This window comes from Marmota monax, unplaced genomic scaffold, assembly GCF_021218885.2.
Source record: "Marmota monax isolate L192 unplaced genomic scaffold, Marmota_monax_Labrador192_F-V1.1 WCK01_AAM20220418_F8-fsc00083, whole genome shotgun sequence".
Classification (NCBI taxonomy): domain Eukaryota; kingdom Metazoa; phylum Chordata; class Mammalia; order Rodentia; family Sciuridae; genus Marmota; species Marmota monax.
This window is the reverse complement of record NW_026692848.1, coordinates 7,254,359-7,269,714: the sequence shown is the minus strand read 5'-3', so window position 1 is coordinate 7,269,714 and position 15,356 is coordinate 7,254,359. Positions and strand designations below refer to the sequence as shown.

The 15,356-nt window shown below is 48.3% G+C and overlaps 1 protein-coding gene across 3 annotated transcripts in view; it reads left to right on the top strand.

Moving 5' to 3' along the window:
• Positions 1-351: 351 nt before the first annotated feature.
• Slc22a3 (solute carrier family 22 member 3) overlaps positions 352-15,356 on the top strand; it is an 87,607-nt gene continuing 72,602 nt past the window's right edge. For all 3 annotated transcript variants that reach the window (XM_046449417.2, XM_046449416.2, XM_046449418.2), the window contains exon 1: positions 352-834. In XM_046449417.2, coding sequence (XP_046305373.1) covers positions 403-834 — 432 coding nt within the window. In that variant the 5' untranslated portion in view covers positions 352-402. The remainder of the gene's footprint in view (positions 835-15,356) is intronic.

Sequence of the window (15,356 nt, the reverse complement as noted above, 5' to 3'; positions counted from 1 at the left end):
AGAGCAGGCTGCTGGCAGGGACCGAATGGAACTCCGCGCCAGGCCTGAGGCTGTGCCGGTCACTCGCAGTCCCGGGCCGGGTCCTGGGTCCTTGGCGCGCGGTGGCTCGCAGCCAGGGTTCGCCTCCCGGGTCCCGCCAAGCTCCCACCCGGACCCCACGCGCCCACGGCAGCACCTCCTGGGACCAGGGACTGCGGAGGGCGCCCGCGGCGGGGAGGCGGGGGCCGCGGGGAGCAGGAGGAGCGGCGGCCGCGGGCGCGGCGCCAAGGCGAGTGAGGCGGGTGGCGCGGGGGAGGCGGCGGGGTAAAGAGCGGCCGCCAGCGGGGCCCGCGGGTCACTCCGAGGCCCGGCGGCGGGCGGCAGGACGCGCTCGCAGGGTCGCGCGGCGGCGGCAGGCGCACCATGCCCTCCTTCGACGAGGCGCTGCTGCGGGCCGGCGAGTTCGGGCGCTTCCAGCGGCGCGTGTTCCTGCTGCTGTGCCTGACCGGCGTCACCTTCGCCTTCCTGTTCGTCGGCGTGGTCTTCCTAGGCAGCCAGCCCGACCACTACTGGTGCCGCGGGCCGAGCGCCGCGGCGCTGGCCGAGCGCTGCGGCTGGAGCCCGGAGGAGGAGTGGAACCGCACGGCGCCCGCCCTCCGCGGCCCCGCGCCCTCCGAGCGCCGCGGCGACGGCAGCTGCCAGCGCTACCTCCTGGAGGCGGCCAACGCCAGCGCCGCCGCGGGGGCGCTCAGCTGCGCAGACCCGCTCGCCGCCTTCCCCAACCGCTCCGCGCCCCTCGTGCCGTGCCGCGGCGGCTGGCGCTACGCCCAGGCCCACTCCACCATCATCAGCGAGGTAAGGGCGCATCCGCGGCGCTGCCCACCGGGCGCCGTGGCGACAGAGCCGGGACCTAGAGTCTCTGCGGGACGCGCCTGTCGCCCCAGGGGAGCCAGCGGGAGTGACGACGCTCCGGGTTCCCGCGACTCGGCAGGTGTGAAAAGCTGGCCAGGAGGGACAGGTTGGCTACCTTGGGGGACCAACACGTTCCTCCCACACGTGGAAGTGCTGCGTCGTCAGGCCAGGAAAAGCTTCCCCCCCGCCAGCGAGTTACGGAGAGATGCTTGGATTTCAGGTGTGAAAGGAAACGCTCCTAGAAGCGAGTCACCGAGTTCCCGCACACCTGCGCGGCAAACAAAGCGCAGCGCGTCCGACGTGCGCACGGTGTTGGTGTTGACGCAGGATTGGAGATTATGGGTCTCCTCGTGGCAGGGAACTTCTGTCTCTGGGGCAAGTGACCTTGCCAGGTCTGGATGGGTTCTGAGTCTCCAGGGAGCAAAGGAGAGGGGAAATGTTTGAAGGCAGCACAACTTTTCCCAGTGGCCCAGATGATTATTTGAAATGCAAACGGACAGAGGTCAAGGCTCTCCAGGGAGAATGGCTTTGGTAAAATTGCTTTGGGGCAAAGAGCGACATCTGAGAGAAGTTGGGAGAGCTGAGATATTGGACCAAAGTTTACGTTTTTTTCCTACTGATAAACTACAGGAAAAGAGTAGGACGGGCTGCAAGCCTTACAAAGTGGGCTCCCTTTCACCCGAAGTGGCGGCTGGATTGGGGGGAGGGGGTTAGTCCCCCTGCATGGATGGGTGTGTGTACATGCAGCACCTTTGGAGGTCAGGTCTCCCCGTTTCTGCCCCCTGCTGGGCTGGCAGTGTGGTTTATGGGTTGGCATTTAGTAATACCCCCAGAAACTGCCTCAATTGAGCCCAACTCACGGGGATAAGCGGTTTATTGGATACTGACTACTTAACTTTTACAAAATGAATGTGTTAGGTAAATGGAGAAAAAATAGACTTTATTTTTGTTATAAACATTTTTAAAACACCTTCTTAGATACTGGGGAAACACTGAATGGGGAGGTAGGACCAACGCTATGGATGCTCTTTGGTTGGTGACCTCATGTATCTGGAGTTGGGATACAGATGCTTGAGGTTCTACTTGTTCTAGAAGGCCACTGTGGGCACTTTAGCATACTGACTTGTCCTATGAGAAGTGCCCATAACACCCAGCTGGGGTGTGTGGGGTGTGTGTGTGTGTGTGTGTGGTTGGGGCCCTTTCATTTCTATTTAATCCCTGGGTGGGCTGAGGACTGCTGTGTGAGCCGTGGTGGTCTCCTTGTTAGGAACTTCACAGTGACATGGCTGGAGAGAGGCCTTGGTGAGAGTGTGCTATCGCTTGTGCTTCTCCAGGGCTGCACCCTGTGGGTGGCTGCTTCGATGCACTCAGCAGGGCTGGTTATGCTTGCTTCCCAAGACAACCAGAGGAGCCTGGTTCCCAAAGACATTTAAAAATGAAGAGCAAAATCAGCCCTAAAAAGCAAAATGCACACACCCCTGAGTGAGGTAATCCTTGCATATCAAAGAAGTGAGAGAGAAAAATCTGTATGTTAATGCTCTGACAGGTACTTCAGAAATATTATATGGTTGCAGGTTACTAGCATTCCAGGTTATTTCAAGGTGGTCTTATGAAGGTCAGGGGCTCCTAAACATGGCATGGAATGGTCAGGAGACAGGTCACGACATGATCTCTAGCTAAGCTGTGCAGCTCAGGTTAAGTCACTTAACCTCTTTGGATTTAGCTTTCTCATTTGCAAAAGCAGGCAATCCTACCAATGCCATCATTGTCATCAGCAGTTTACCACTCAGTGTGCTCAGAACAATGATGAAACATTTTCCAGGATATTCAGAATGCACCTCTTAAAGCCACAGACAAGTTTTGAAATATAATGCAGAGATTTCTTTCTTAAATCCCAAATAGTTTTGTGCTTCTTTTGGCTTGTTTGTCTTTCATGTTTTGACTCTTAAGAGGAAGCCACCATGTATTCAGGAAGTTCAGCCATCCAAAATAACTCAGTCTCTCTTGGGGTCCTGTGTGGCTAATATTTTGCTGCCTTTGTTCTTGAATACGAACCAATTCATTTTTTGTTCTTTCAAATTCTGTCAGGGTGATGAAAGGCATGTCAATTCTATCCTCAGTTAACATTTTGAACCCCAAGTATTTTCATAGACCTGAGTCTAAGACAGGAATCATGCGGGGGGCGGGGGCATTGAGAGAGTTTAGCAAGTAACGGGCTCCATATGGCTATAGTACTTAATTCTTGCTACATTGTGGGGGAGATGTCATTGTCCTTACTTTATAGGAGGGAGACCTGAGGCCAGAGATGTTAGAGGATCTGCTAGGGTCCCATAGAGTTTATGTAGCCAACTGGATTAGAATCCAGTCTTGATGGGAAATGGTGCTCCTTCCCCCTTGTGGCACCTAAGTTGTTGGGATAAGTCCATGAAACATGACACTTGGCAACTTGGTTGCACTTTTGTTTTTGGTTCCTAGCAGGCCCTCTGGCCAACATGACATTTTGTTTCCTTTGGTGTTTCTGGGAACCACAGTTAGCCAGGCTGGCCACTGAGGGGCTGCTTCTCAGGAATGGAGGGAATGGTACTCTCCTCTTTGAGCAAATGTTGCAAAATGAACACTTAGATCTCATCCACTCTCTTCCCAGCTTGCAACTGGAAATATCTCCAAGGAGCTAAGTCCAGAGTCAGCGTCAAGTGCAGGGTGGTTTCAAGCCAACGCCCCACTTGTGTCAAGGGAGGGCAGTCAATTTCTCACCTACCTCCAACTTCCTCAGTGTAGACTTTCTCATATCTGTGTCTCAGCTTTATCTAGTTGTCAGACACCACACAACTAAACGTGATACAAAGCAGACAAGCAAGTAAGAGCCCTTACCCCCCAAATGTCGCACTCCACTGCCCAAGGTGGGGTCTTTAAGATTGATGTGAGGTGCCAGGGTCCAGCCCCAGCCAGGGGTCCTGAAGGATGAGTGGTGTCGGTGAAAGAAGAGGAGACAGGACAACAGATTGCAAGTTACGCACAGCCTCCAGAAGGATCTGCTGCCCCTAGAGGGGCCTTTATTTTTATAACTTTTTTGCAGGTATTTTTTCAGGTAGTTAATGGATAGTCTCAAAGCCTGAAACTTCTTTGATTTACATAATTTTCAAGAGTTACAATCTTTTCTGACATACATTGATTACCTAAGCTATTGAGTACATTGTTTAAAATATTTTTCTGTAACCTTTGCCAATCATGATTAAGCTTTTACATTTTCACCTCAATCACTAGGTGCTAGGCTACACAACTAGACCACATGCCTCCTGTCCTATTATTCACTTTTAACTTTAAAGCACACCTATAATTATTTCATTAACCTTTAACTTTAAAGCATACCTATGATTATTGGTAAGCTTTCTTCTAATCTAAAGCCAGTAAAACACACTTAAAATAGTGAAAGCCTATTACTTAAAAGCCTACTACTCTGAAGTGCCTCTAAAATATATCTATATTAATTTTACATATTCTATTTTTAATTTCCAATGTAATTTCCTTTTTTATATGATCTATTTAATTGCCTTCTTAAAGAGTTTCTTTGATCCTTGGTCAAAGTACACCAATTCTTTTTTTTAAGTTCACCAATTCTTATGTCTTTGTAATCTTTAACCACAGGGCAGGCTCTGCACCTCAACCGATTTGCCATTAATATTAACTGTACAACTAAAGATATGAAAAATTATGCTTTCTATATGTAATAAGAATTATAACGCATTCTGCTGTTATATATAAATTTAAAAAATATTAACTATGTGGTTCCCATTCCCATCATACATTCCTGTGTAAGGCAAAGGAGAGTCTGTTAGTGGGGAGAATGTATGTTGCACAGATTATGGCTTTAGAACGGCGGGGGAGGGGGGGCTTGGTGTAAATTGTTAAGGTTTTCTTAGGAACCTTGATTTGCAATCTTTTTTTGCGTGAATTTCTTGAGGAATAACACTATTGTTTGTATCCTGAGAGATTATGAAATGCACCTTGGGGCATGTCTTAATTCTGGAAATTTTCCTGCAATCTCAGGCAACATGTACTTTTATTATGGATTGACATCTGCCCTATTATCCATATCATGAGTATCCTAAACAAAACACTTAACATTCCTGAAGGTTCCGTTTCCAGATGGTGCCGCCCTGCAGTAGCCTCCCCCACGATATGACCCTGTCAGACAGCGGGTGCAGGGACACCTTCACCAGTGAGGATTTTGAGGATTTTAAAATATGCCATGGATGGAAGAAAATAAAACAAAACTAAAAACCTCTCGAGTCTACCACAGGCTTCAGAGCACACAGACAATGATAATGACTTTTCCTTTCAAGATCATTTTTCCTCCAGAACAAAAAGGAGGTGAACTTGAGGCTGGTGCTGTCTCTTGAAGAGACTGCTGGCTGGCTGCTCTCAGGGGCCCTCGGCATCCTTCCTGGGTCTCTTGCTTTGCTTCCTGCACATCTGCCCCAGGACATAGGCCAACCAGGTAGGGCAGCCCCGCCTGTCTTCCATAGGATGTGTCAGGCCTGGCGTCACACTGGGGCAGATGCACATCTGGATTGGAGTCTGTGGCTTGCTGTGGGCATTTCAGAAAGTATGGACCTTTGTGTTGTCTTCATTTCTAATATCCTCTGTGCGGTCTCTCTTTTTTGCTGAAATAATCTCGACATCAGAGGGTTTGTAACATTATTGCTTTGGACCCCGAGTGGGGCACTGTTTGTTCTCTGCTTCATCATCTCTCCCTTTTCTTATTGGTCTCATTATTGGGGTTCCTCGTGGTGTACTTTTTCCAGTTGAACTTGAATGCTGAGCTCAGTTACTTCCCATCTTTCTCTTTTCCTAGTGTAAATATTTAAAGCTACAAATTTGCTTCAGTGAACTTCTTTGGCTGCATCTCCACAAGTTTTGAAATGTGAATTTTGTTATTCCATTCTGTTAGATTTTTATCATTATTCTTTGACCTAGGATTTATTTGGAGGCTTATTATTAAACTTCAAATGTATGCTGATGCTTCTATCTTTTTATTGTTGACTTATTATTTAACTGCAGTGGGGCAGAGAATGCAGTGTGTATGATACGGATTCTTTGAATTTTATTGAATTAATTTTATGGTCTTGTAAGAGTCACTTTGATAAGTGTTCCACACATGCTAGCAAAGAATGCATGGTCTTTAGCTATTGGTGGCTATAGAGTTTTTTAGATGTTCAATATTCGAAGCTTATTAGTTTATCCTATTAAATTATTTTAATTAAATTTTATGTACTTGGTCTATCAATAATTAAAGAAGAACATTGAAATTTCTCATTATTTTGGTCAGTTTGTAAGTTTCTCCTTTTATTTCCAGATTTTAAAATTCATATACCGGAGGCAACTTTGCTGAATGCATATGCACACCAATTTTTAATTTTTTAAAAATCAGGACAGTGAATTGAACTTTTTATTATAGTATAGGACCCTATCTAAAATCCATGATGCATTTTATCTGATATTAATATAGCCACTTTAGCTCCAGCTTTATCCATGACTTTCAAACTTCCCATGTTTTAATAGTTTTGTGTGATTCTTATAAAAATATATATAACTTGATTTTGCTTTTATCTAATGTGCTCAGTCTCCTTGTACTTGTCTGCTCTCTGTCACTATGACAAAAGACCTGAGATGGTCAATTTATAAGGAGGAAAATTTTATTTTGGCTCATGGTTTCAGAGGCTTCAGTCTGTGGTCTCTTGGCCCCTCACTTTGGGCCTGTGGTAAGGCAGCAGTCATGGCCGACGCCTGTTCACCTCATGGCCGAGACAACAGGTGGTGGCTCCGGTTGCATTCTCTCCTTTGAGGAGAAGCCCCAGTGACCCAGCTTCCTAAAGGTTCCCCTGCCTCCTAATAGCACCCCAGTTTGATGGTCATGCCTTTGGGGAACTTTAAGATTCAACCCACAACAATCCTTTAATGCACTAGTCTCTTGAAATTTGCTGTATAATTGATAGATTTGGGTTGCTATGCCATATATCACTTTCTTTATCTTGTCCTGTCTGTATTTTTCTTAAAACAAGTCCTTTGTTTTTTATGTTCTATTTTACTTCTTCCTTTATTTTTATGAAATTCAGGTCCTTTATTTCCTCTTTGTGTGTGTGTGTGTGTGTGTGTGTGTGTGAGATTACTCTTGAAAATTTACTAAGCTTCCTTAATAGAGCCTAAATTTAATGTTGTGGCTTCCTCCTAAACAATTTGAGATCTTCAACTCTTTAATTCATCCACGTATGAGCATCCCGTGTTCTCGGTCCCACGTGTGTTAGTAACTGATGGTTCTGTGTGGCTCCCTGTGCTTGGACTTATCTGTAGCCGTGCTTGCTGGGCATTCCATATGGCATCTTTTCTCTCCCCTTCCTTCTGAACTAAAACTTTTAAGTGTTTCTTTATGTTTATCTGGAGGTGATCGATGTTTTGAATTTTTTTGTCTATATGAAACTGTGTTTCTCCCATTGTTATTCTTGAAAGTTAGTTTTTAAAAATTTTTTTTTAGTTGTTGATAGACCTTTATTTATTTGCTTATTTATATGTGGTGTTGGGAATTGAACCCAGTGCCTCATATGTATGAGGCAAATGCTCTACCTCTGAGCTACAACTCCAGCCCCGAAAGTTAGTTTTGCTAGATAAATAATCCTCAGTGTTCAGTCATTTTCCCTCAGGTTGGACCTCCTAGGAGGCTCTCATTTTGCTTTGGAGAGGTCTGTTGTCCACCTGACTGTCCTTCCATTGTAGGTGATCTGCTTTTCTTTGGGGCTGTGTCTAAGTAGGTATTTGTTTGTTTGTTATCCATCTTGATGTACATTGTCTCTATAAATATGTGGCACAGGTTGGCAGTGGATGAGGATTTGTGAGTGAATGAATCCTTCATTCTCTGTGACTACGAACTTGGTTCTCTAATCAGTCCTGGGAGATTCTCGGCTCTATCTCTTCAGTGTTGCCTTTTCCATATTCTGATCTTCCCTTCTCAGATGCTGATTAGACCCAAGTTGACTTTTTTTTTTTCCCTTCACCACTTTCTCTCGTATTTCCCATTTCTGAATCTGTATTGTGGTCTAATTTTTTTAAATCTATCTTCCAGATCACTTTCTATCAGTATCAAATATGCTGTTAAATCCATCCATTGAACTTTTAATTTTAATATTTTTTTATTGAAGTTATATTTGATATTTTTCCAAATATGCCTGTTCGTCTGTTGGTCTCTTCTTTCTTGTTCAGTTTCGTGTTTCTCTTTTCAGTTTCTTCGAGTACTTTACACATGCTACCTCTGTATTTTGCATCTGGTAAAAATGCCTGACATCTTGGTGTTTAAACCTGTTGTCATCTACTGTGTGGTGCGTGTTGATGGGAAGCCTGGCTCCCTCCAGAGAGGATTAGCACTGTCACCTTTGGGAACTGGGGGACCATCCACCAGCCTGGAGTCCTTTCCCCTTCCCGACCACCTGGCTGAGTCTAGAGCAGTTGAAGCTGTTGTCTGTTTCCATTGGAGGTGAGCGGTTTTCCCTCACTTCCTGAAACACCAGCCACTCAACAAGGACATTTTATAGTGAGTCTTTGTTTTCAGCATGAGTCCCTTAAAATAACTATCACTTTTTGTTGATGACAAGTGTTTTAATAATTTAGTGAACGAAGTCGCTCAGTACAATCTGCTGCCTTGCCCAGGCAGCAGAGAGGCTGAACAGACCTACCTGGTGATGTTTTTGGATCCCAGAACCACAAGGAAAGTGTGTGCAATAGAATCTTTGAGACCAGGCAGGCAGCTTCTGCTTCTCTCTGGCAGCTGATGTTTTGAGTACTTATTCAGCCTTTGTTGTAGGCTACCACAGGGCTAGGCTGGGATGCCCCCAAGAATGAGATTCATCCTTGGGAGGGAGAACAGCCCTGAGACAATGCCGTAATGAGCAGGTAGAACTGAAGGGTGACTGGGGCAGAATGCACACTGACCTTGACCTCAGCCTCAGAGGACAGGGAGGGGTCAAGACAAAGGTATGAGGAAAGGGGTGCCAGGTCCTCTTCTTCTGCAGCTGAAATTTGCTGACCCTGATCTAGCATAACAAAGCACTAATAAACTTGCCCTAAATATAAAAATAAAAAATCTGTTGGATACTGATTTGCCCTTGAAGGGAGGATAACAGGACTCTTCCTCTGGGACACACAGCTGGGTCACATTTTCTAGTTTTCCTGGCAGCTTGTGGGGCCTTATGTGTAAGTTCTAGTCACTGATGTTGGGGGAAGCATCATGTGACACTGCAGGGCCCAGAGCCAAAATGACCTTCCTCATTGCTGCTTCTCCTCCTGTACCTGACACCTGAGAACCTGATGCACTAGAGGATGAGGGAGTCCCAGGAGGGAAAAGGGTCAGTTTTCAGGCGTCTGCAGGATGGCAGTCCCTCTCCTCATCCCTCTTCTTTCTCTACTAGTTAACCTGCGTGAGAATATTGAAATATGAATCAGAAACAAACTTTCTTGTGTTAAGCCACTGAGATTGAAGGGGGTGTTTGTTATAGCTCTTACTGTTAGCCTAACCTGACTAATACATTTTGGTCTGTTTCCTGGTCAGACAGAGATAACAAGGCTGCAGGCACCTAATCAAAGGCAGGGAAGCTAGCACTTTGAAGACAGCCCTGCCTTGCCTGGCGCACAGGCCACCCATGATCCCAGCACCGACTGTCTCCTCTCCAGGTTTTGTCCCCACGCGCCTCCTGTCTTCCCTAGGCCCCTGCACATGTCTTCTTCTTTTCTCAAAATACCTTGCTTTGTGAAGCCATTCCACTTTTACCCTAAAATATAGCTTAGAGTTTCCTGGTTCAGAAAAGCCTCCCCTACCCCAAACCTACCTGGGGCTGGGCTTGGTTTCCTTCGTCCGCCTAACAAAGAGCCTCACTGCCTGCTGTGGTGTGAGTGGCCACCCCCCTCAGCCTTCCCGGAGTGTCCAGGGGGCAGATGCTTTGTCCCCCAGTGCCTAACACAGAATTTAGTAAATATTTGTAAAATTCGTGAGTGAACAAGAAAGGGGCTCATTCGTCAATCAATCCCCCTACAGCCAACCTTGAAGCTGATGTCGCAGGCTGACAAAAGCCCCTTCCCCCGACAGTGCCTTCTTCACGACTCAGGGCAGAGTCCCTGGGCTCCCTCCCCGTCGCGGGAGGTGTTGACATGCCATGGGGCCCTCAAGGCCCTGCAGCACCCGCCCCCACAGGCCTCTGGCAGGAGGGAGAACAGATCTCCACCCACTGGGTTCTGTCTTCACGTCTGCAGGAGCCTAATTTGGGGGCTGTGACGTGGAACATGACGGAAGCAGGAAGGAGAGACTGCTGGCTCCTCAGGGCCGTCATTTTTATGTGCTGACGTCCATTGTGCAGGAAAGCCTTCTCTCAGCTGACCTGGCTCTGCTGAGCGCCCGTGTCGTCAGCCACCACTTCAGGGGCAGCTGGGCACAGGCACTGGCCCGGCGGGCAGCGAGGGGCATGGGGGGCCTGGCACCCACAGTTCCAGGATCAGCCTCGAACCCTCAAGGCTGTGGAGACAGAGCCAATGCAGCCTGGCTTTCAGGGAAAATAAAGCCTTTTCCTCCTCCTCCTCCTCCTCCTTTTTCCCGTCTTAAGACATAACCAAGAAAGGAGCTTGTTTCTGGTGAGGAAAATGCAAAGCTCGTCAGCATTCTTGAGGTAGCTTTGGAGAACACCAGGGGCCCCTGAGCCTGTGGAGTGATGGCCCAGGTGGGTGACAGGTCAGACCAGCTCTTCCAGGGTGCTGCCCTCCTGCTTTCTTCTGCGTTTGATGAAACAGTAGAACCGAGGGCTGGTACTTGTGTGACCCTTACCCTAAGGGCTGGAGTGAGTGAGTGTGGTTTGTTTTAATTCCTGTTTTAAACTGTGTGGCTGTTTTAGTGCTGGGTGGTGTGCAAGAGCAGCTCTGTGCAGTAAGAACTCTTGTGGGGCGTTGGGAATGCAGGGAGGCAGCGGGGTGACTGCTGCTGAGTGGTTCCTAAACCCCTTTGACTCATGGGTGGCGCTGATGCTGTAGTGGGGAGAAAGCAGCTCAGGGATCCAGACACCCTGTCACATGTCCCTGGCATCTCTTTACTTCTCTGAGTCAAGCAGTTGATTATCAACTGACCTGAGGTTCCTACTCTGTCCCTGAACAGCTGAGTCACTATTCAGGTCCCTGTTCCTGACCTGAACTCAGGGTCACCATGTCTAGAGGGGGACGATGTCTTGGAATGAAACTAACTTAAATCATGGAGGAATTGGTTTCCTGAAGTCAGACTGTCCTCCTGGTGGGCATGCGGTGTTGCAGGTGATGTCACAGGAGGAGATGGCAATGGAAGGTGCTGTCCCCTGGAGCAGGTACACCCTCTCTCTCGGTCCTGGTGCTGGTGGGGTCAAGGAGGGGACCTGCCATGGACCACGCATACAGTGGCAACTACTGCATGGAGCAAGGTGTGCACCGGCCTGGACTTTAGAGACATAGGTGCTAATTCTGCTGTCGGACCCAATCTTGTGAGGCAGGTGACCTCTCTTGTAGGATTGTTATAGGGCAGAGGAGATGGCTTTTCCTGGAGCAGTGACCACTGGGACCAGGCAGTTGAGAAAGGTGAGGCAGAGCGTCACGAGCCCACCCACACCCATAGACTTCTGCCACAATTATCTGCTTATTAACACTCAAACATTGAGTTTCATTTTTAACTTACATGGTACACTTGAGTGCCTTTAATTCTGATAAGACTGCCATCTGTTTATGGAGTCTATAACTCTTTTTGTGGGTTTTGTTGCTATTTTATGTTGTATTTATAGTAAATCCTAAAAAATCAGTGTGGGACACTGTTTTCTCATTTCTTAGAAATAGTTCAGAGATGAATTTTGGGAACCTCAAACAGCGTGAGAAATTAGATGTCCTCCTCCCAAGGGCATTTGCTGTCCCCATTAGGTAGACAGCCATCCAGCCAGCACCCTCTCCCTACCCACAGGGCTGCAGAATTTCATTTTTCTTATTGAAATAGAACTGGTTTCTCGTGGCTTCATAATGCAGAACAAGGAGTTTCACACATGGCCTTCAATGAGTGTCGGGTAGGGTGGACGCAGGTGCCCTCCAGCAGCACCGTGCTCTGTGACAGTGCCTGTCACATCTGCCTGCCTAGCTTGGAGGCTGGCTTGGAGGAGCAGTGGTTTCTATGAAGTCCATCAGCACAAAGGCGTCCAGAATGAGACTCCCAAGTAAGGTCTTGTAAGTCAGGTGTGCCCTTGCCTTGGGAGGGGACAGAAGAAAAGATGGAATGACTCAGGACAAGAGGAGAGTGGGACAGGTGAAGCTTCAGAAGTCCTTTGGCTCCACGTTTCTGAAACTAGAGCCAGATGCCCAGATACCAGGGAGGCTAAGGGCGCTGAGGGCCGCACTGTGGGGCACTGTGGGGTCCTGCCTGTGTGATGAGCCCCCGGCAGCCCCCCCACCGCCCCGGCCGACTGCTCCACAGTGTCTCTGATGCGGCTCTCACTTGTTGCTCAGCCCCGTGTGCGCACAGGATGACTCTGATTTCACGGTACTTCTGCCAACTGGAAGCGCTGGGCAGATGAAAGACGACATGTGTGTCCAGCCCCGTGGGGAGGGACGCTGTAAGCTGATGCCCCTGAGCCACAGACAGGTGCGGGCGCCAGCAGTTCCCGCTCTGAAGTCTGATGGGGGCACTTTATGGGGAGAGGGGCAGAAACGGGCACATTCAATGCTGGTTTCCCAAAACGATGCTCTGCAGACACCTGTGGAGAAACGAGGCCCCTCTGGTTGTCCCCAAGTGAGTTTCCAAAGCAAACACAGTGAAGCCAGGAAGATAGTTAAAGCTCTTAAGTATTCAGGGTAGAGGAGAAAAAAGGAGCTAATTTAAATCCACTCAACATTGACGTGGCAAAGTCAAATAAAGAAATACGAGTTTCTGGACTGATCCATGAAGGTTTTTGATCTTTCTGTGTGTTGTTTCTCAGTAACTTGGTAATTGGATGACCAGTTTCTCTTTTGTCCACCACCCAACATGGGAGGATTGCTATGATCTCCTATCCATTCTATGTGCACACAGGGCTTATCAGAAGAATTTTGCTTTTAAGCCCAATCTAGTTCAATACATTACAAAAGCAAATCAAATTGTTTTTGAATTAGATAATCACAATTTATTGTTGCAAAATTTTGCAAAGAGATGATCAAATTTTAGACCTGAGCTGGCTTAGTGTAGCTCATCACGAAAGCGCGTAGTGGTCGAGAATGTTGGCTTACTGGTGTGTGGGTGTCACCCCTTCTGAGCTGGAGGACCAGCGCTGGGCGGAGCCCTTCCGTGGGAGGCTGATAGAGCTCATGTATGCAAAGTGCTTATCCTCCTCTGCAAGAGTTGAGGTGGCTCATGACAATAGCCACTGCTGATGGCAGACACTGGGGAAATGGGCCGAGAGGGTGCCTAGGTGTGGAGATCTGGGGGGACAGCAATCCTGAGGCCTGTGAGACAGGGTGGCAAGATGGCAAAGTAAGCACATGGTGGGGTCCACTCCGAGCTGGTAGGACCTGGAGCTTAGTGTAAGACCAAGGAAAGACACAGCATAGAAAGTCAGAGCTGCGTGTTTGGGCGGCTTCCCAAGCCTCTGTTTATTCAGTGTGGCAGGGAACTATTAATCTGTCCACTGCACTGTGGGGGCTACGTGAGAAATGTATGTAAACCTGGGAGCGTGTGGAAGCCTTGGCACACACCAGTTCCCTCCTCTCACCATCTGTCTCTAAATCTGGCACCTGTGCTCATCTTGCCCAGTCTGGTGTGCAGGTGTGGACCTGGCCTTGCTCAGAGCCCCACACTGTGTTCTGATGGCACATACAGTAGAGGGACTCAGGCGCAGCACCTTGGACTTTCCTAAAATGGGGGAAATCTCAAGGCTGGTGAGACCTGAGCTCAGCGGGCCCTGAAGCCTGGGTTGAGGGCTGCCTGCTTGGGCAGGAGGCCTGGCAAAACTCCTCCTGGAGAGGAGTCAGTCAGCTGCCCCAGCCCAACCGTGCTGCTTGGTCCTTGGACCTTCCTTAACCCTTTTCTCCTCTGTTCCCTTGACTTTCCTTTCTCCAAACCTCATGTGCACATGCAAGTGTCCTGCTTGTCTGATCCGGAGAACGATTCCCACCTCTCCGATCTATTCTTCTCCTTCATGCCTTCATGGCAGCTTCCATTCATTAGGCACTTACCCTAGGCACTGGGCACTCCATGATCTCATTTGATCTTGACCATGGTTCTAGGATATGTAAATATTACTGCCCTTCTTGCCTGGGTAAGAAAGAGAAATCCAGAACACATAGGAGTTATGCCACTTGTTTGAGGTCCCACGACTACCAAGGGACCAGACCAAGATTCCATGGAGGGTCTCCAGAGCTGCTCTTACCTGTGCTCTGACTCCGTGGCTTGGGTTGGCCTGTGCTTGGATTGTCTTCAGCTTCTCCACTATGTCACAGGTCCCTTCAAGGCAAGAATGGGGACTGGCTCACCTTTGACCACCCCTCAAGGGAGGTAAGAGACGTGGCAATGCCTCTTACTCTGTAGATGGTGCCATTTGTGGTCAGACCATTGGGGTCACTTAGAGGTGGGCTTTGGACTTCTCACCAGCGGTACTTAGTGAGGGGTTTTGTGAGCAGCATTGCTGGCACTGGTGTGTCCGGTGGCCCTCGCAGGGGGCTCGAGGCAGGGAGAGCTCCTGGGAGGACAGAGCCAAGGTATGCCCAGTGGCTCTGGGGTCTGGTAGAGTGACCAGCCTCATGGCAGCTCAGGCCCTGGACCTAGCCAGGTGTCAACTTGCTTGAGCTGGGTGATGCTGTGAGGGTCACTGTGCTCTGTGGCTCAGAGGCGTACACACAACTCTGCCCACACAACCTTCTCCCCTGGTCCTGGGCCCTAAGTTATCAGCAACCTCTCACTATTTTAAATGCTTTTCCACAGGCAGCAGAAAATTTCCAGTAAATTCAGGCACCTGAAGGTAGCCCAAAGGTGCCATGGTTAAAAGGAACTGATCTGGCTCATGCCTATGTTCCGGTTGGATCAATAAGACAAATGTACCTTATAGTTTGGGGGCAGTTTCATTGGCTCTGTAGGCACTCAGAATGTCATACTGCAGTTTGCTCTTCCTGCCCTCAAAACCTGGCCTCAAACCCAACCCTCAGTCTATGGCATGAAGACAGTGCAGTGATCACAAATGTCCAGATTCAGGTGATGATCGAGGTAGATGCTGTACCTTGAACAGTCACTCAAATTTAATGAGTGTAGAAAAAATACTGTCCCATGCAGTGTTTTTAATCTTAGCACTATTAATACACACTCCCTGCTTAGAAACTCATTTTCTTCCTTTAAGTAGCAGAAAACATGAAAAGAGTGAATTCAATCATCGATGAGACCAAATTTTAAATTAGGGAAAGAGAGC